The sequence below is a fragment of the Galeopterus variegatus genome, unplaced genomic scaffold (assembly GCF_000696425.1).
Source record: "Galeopterus variegatus unplaced genomic scaffold, G_variegatus-3.0.2 Scaffold631, whole genome shotgun sequence".
In the NCBI taxonomy this organism is placed as follows: Eukaryota; Metazoa; Chordata; class Mammalia; order Dermoptera; family Cynocephalidae; genus Galeopterus; species Galeopterus variegatus.
Genome location: NW_007726742.1, coordinates 63,069 through 66,992, shown reverse-complemented (window position 1 = coordinate 66,992; position 3,924 = coordinate 63,069). Strand labels below are relative to the sequence as shown.

The 3,924-nt window shown below is 48.3% G+C and overlaps 1 protein-coding gene across 1 annotated transcript in view; it reads left to right on the top strand.

The window, feature by feature from the left end:
• Nucleotides 1-1,870: 1,870 nt before the first annotated feature.
• Nucleotides 1,871-3,924, top strand: part of RFC2 (replication factor C (activator 1) 2, 40kDa) — a 17,019-nt gene continuing 14,965 nt past the window's right edge. Inside the window, exons 1-2 of the mRNA XM_008570793.1 lie at nt 1,871-1,977; nt 3,299-3,368. Of these exons, the coding sequence (XP_008569015.1) occupies nt 1,871-1,977; nt 3,299-3,368 (177 nt within the window). The remainder of the gene's footprint in view (nt 1,978-3,298; nt 3,369-3,924) is intronic.

Sequence of the window (3,924 nt, the reverse complement as noted above, 5' to 3'; positions counted from 1 at the left end):
TCCCCACAACCAGGCACACCACCAGTGCCTTGGGGCCCACCCTGGCCCTGAGGTATGGATCTGGTGATGAAAACCCATCCTACAACCAGGCACACTGCCAGCACCAAGGGGCATGCCAAAAACATCACCTCCATGTGGGTGGCCCACCACAGCTACCACAATAACCACGGCTGCTGCGAAAGCAGGTAGACACCACAACCACCATGCACATGGTGCACCAGCCACTGGAGTGCATTGACACAAGGAGAGTCACCAGCAGAGACCAAAGAAAAGAAGAGGATGTCTCTCTCCACAAAGCCCATTCCAGAGTGACAGAAGAAGCATCTGCTCTATGATAATATTGGGGGACCTGATCACACCTCTCAGCATTGGACAGATCATCTAGGCAACAAATAAACAGAGTAACCATTACTCTTTCAGAAGGAGAGAAGAAATCTATGACTATCAGAGCTGGGAGGGGAGAGGGAGACAGGGAAGGATTGGACAAGGGGCATAAGGAATAAGTACGATTTGTAACAATATATATGCTAGTAATATTGATTTGATCAACATATGTCAACTCTGAACCCCCAAAATATGTATAATCAAGTATGATTCAGTAAAAAAAAAATGTAAATCAGAATTTATCAGCGCACTAATTAAAAACCTCCAATCAAAATAAATTTTTAAAAAAAGACACTGGAACATTTACAGTGTGTCAGTCCCTGTGCTAAGCACTAGGGATAGAGATAAACAGGTCCCAATCCTTGCCTTCAATTCAGACGCTGAAGCCAGTTTTTACCCTGAAATTATAATGCAATACGGTAAGTGCAAAATGAATTGAATTTTATTTATTTATTTATTTATTTTTATTTGTGACCGGTAAGGGGATCGCGACCCTTGACTTGGTGTTGTCAGCACCACGCTCTCCAAGTGAGCGAACCGGCCATCCCTATATAGGGATCCGAACCCGTGGCCTTGGTGTTATCAGTACCACACTCTCCCGAGTGAGCCACGGGCCAGCCTTGGATTGAATTTTGAACGAAGAGCTTTGACACGAAGGTGGGAAATAAATTCTGCCTCTGGCACTTACAACCTAAACGACACTGGACAAATTAATCATTCCCAAGCCTGTGTCTCCACTTCCAAAATGATAAGATCTAGCGCACAGGTAGGACGTAGTAAATGACAGACTTTATTCATTATTATTATGACCTTCGGGATATGGGAGGAAAGATTGGTTCAATAAATAGAAAAACAACCAAAAGCAGTGCTCAAAGCACGTGTGAATAGGAAGTACCTATTTTTCTTGAATGAAAATCAAAGCCCATCTGACAGAGGGCCAGATTCAGTTTTCTCCTCTGCAAAATGGGCCGGGGCGGGAGCGATCCCCATCTTGCAGCAGAGTGAGAGTTCCCTGATAGTAAACGTCAGGAACCAAACACGGCTCGGGAGCAGGAGGCCACCCAGCGGGGGCTGCTCCTCTGACGTTCGGAGCAGTCTGGAGCGTCGGGCCCAGGAGGCGTCGGGATGGCGCCGCACAGCACACAGGACCCTGCTCCTCCCACCCTGCCGGGGCGCAGCCTCGGAGGGGCCGCTGCGGACACGGTCTCCCAGACAAATCACACAAACGCCCGTTGCTGGAGCCACCTGCCTCTCCGGAAGGCGACGCGGTCAGGACTCGCCTTCCTCTCGCTCCCAGGCCGGACGCCGGGTCTCCCGTAGCAACCGCGGCGGCTAGCGACGAGCGCCCAGACTCGCCAGAGCTCTCTGCGCAGGCGCGGAAAGGGCAGGCACGCGACTTCCGCTCGTCGCCCGCGAGCCAGGGGCGGGGCTTGCGTGATTGCGTCACGGGGCGGGGCCTCGGGCGGCGGGAAGAGCCGGCGCGAGAATGGAGGTGCAGGCCATCGGTAGTGGCGCGAGCGAGCGCGGGGCCCAGGACCCTGCCCCCGCCCCCAGCAAGGCCTCCGGCAGCGCCGGCCACTACGAACTGCCGTGGTGAGGACCGTAAACAGTGCGCGCATCCGGACGTGAGGGTGGGCGAGTGGCGGGCCGTGCCCCTGAGGAACCTGGGGGTCGGGGGCTCTTTTGGGGGATCCTGAGAGGGGCAGGAAGCCCCAGGGTGGCGTTGAGTAGATTTTTGTTTGGGAAAGGCTCGGGACGTGGGTCGCAGAACCCACCTGGGGTCAAGAGTGCCCGGTCTGCGTTCTACCACCGGGGTCTTGCTCAGAACAGTGCTAATGACAATAAGGGGTACCTCGCGTGACCGCCTACTCTTAGTATTAAAAAAGACTGTCATTTTTTTATATTGATGCCATGTTGAAAATAATAATACTTTGACTAGATTAGGTTCAATAAAATACTAAAATTAACTTCACGTGTTTTCTTTTTACCTTTTAATGCAGTATCAAAAAATTTTGTATTACTTATGTGGCTTGCATTCTATTTTTCCTTTTTTTGTTCATCTCTGTACTTTCTGCTTTCCTCTCCTCAAGATCCTTACGCAGTGCTGGGCACTTGGAAGGGGCTAAGTATGAAGAATAAGTAAATGAGTAGAAGCAAGCGTGCTCTGGCTGCTGGGCTTGGAGGAGAGTTGTCTCTGTTTCTCTTAGTTTGTGGCAAACAAGCTTGTTTGCAGGTAGTTACTTCTGGTCAGAACCAGTACCTGTACAAGTTGCAAGCTGAGAATAAATCAGTGTATTTAATAAAGGACAAAGGAAATTCTGAAGGTCAAATCATTGCGACTCTACCACCACTTCTATTCTCAGAGCTGGAGAAAGTCATTTTCTCTTATAACATAGTTGGCTTGTTAATTTAAAAGAGAGAATTATTGGTGTGAATAGCCTGTCCACTCTACGCAGCATAGGCTGTGGTTTTTTGTCTAGTCAGCCCTGCTGTGCACCTGGCACGTTTCTACAAAAACTGGCAGGTGAGTATGAGAAGGGCTCTGTTGCACCCATGTCTGCTAGACCAAATGATGTCAGTGCTGTGTGTACTGGGCCTCTGTTGTGATGGACACACCATACTGCTGTACAGTGTCACATTGGTCCAGCTGGCCTGCTCTGGCCCTCTCCAGCAATAACAGGTGTTTCTCTGCTGTGGGGAGTTTGAAGCCTTTGGTGGACAGTTCTCATGCACTTAACTTTTCAAATGGCATTTGGGCACCTCATTACATTTAAAACCTGCAACCATTTGGCATATTTTTATTGAATGTATATAATTTTCTGACAAAGCTCTTAGGATTGCCCTTTAGTGGTTTCTTTTGGGTAGTGTGATAGCTATGTCAACATTTTTTTATGCATTTCCTTAAAAAAAACAGGGTTGAAAAATACAGGCCAGTAAAGCTGAACGAAATTGTTGGGAATGAAGACACTGTGAGCAGGCTGGAGGTGAGTGACTTTTTAAAAGATGACCTGATGTACTTACTGTGGTTTTGACAAGCTTGAGGCATTTGGAGGAAGACAGCCAGGACAGTGAGGGGGAGGTGAACCATGAATCCAGGAGAATTGAGGGCTCAGGAGACATTCAGTTGGGGAAGATGAGAAGCTGTGGTGGATGTTTGAGGGCTGGCTTATGGAGAGGGGTCATCACACTTGCTCTTTATTCTTCTAGTGAAGGAGTGTAAACTTTCTGTAAAGGTTAGATAATAAATGTAATAGGCTTTGCAAACTTTGTAAGGTCTTTATAAACTATTCCTTTTTTATTTTTATTTATTTATTTTTTCCTTTTTGTCTTTTTTACTGACCGGTAATGGGATCGCAACACTCGGTGTCGCGCCCACACCGCGCTCAGCCAGTGATCGGGAACCGGTCTCCACATGGGATCCGAACCCTCGGCGGGAGCGCCGCCACACTCCCAAGCGGCGCACTCTCCAGTGCGCCACCGGGCCGGCCCCTTTTTTATTTATTTATTTATTTATTTATTTATTTATTTATTTATTTATTT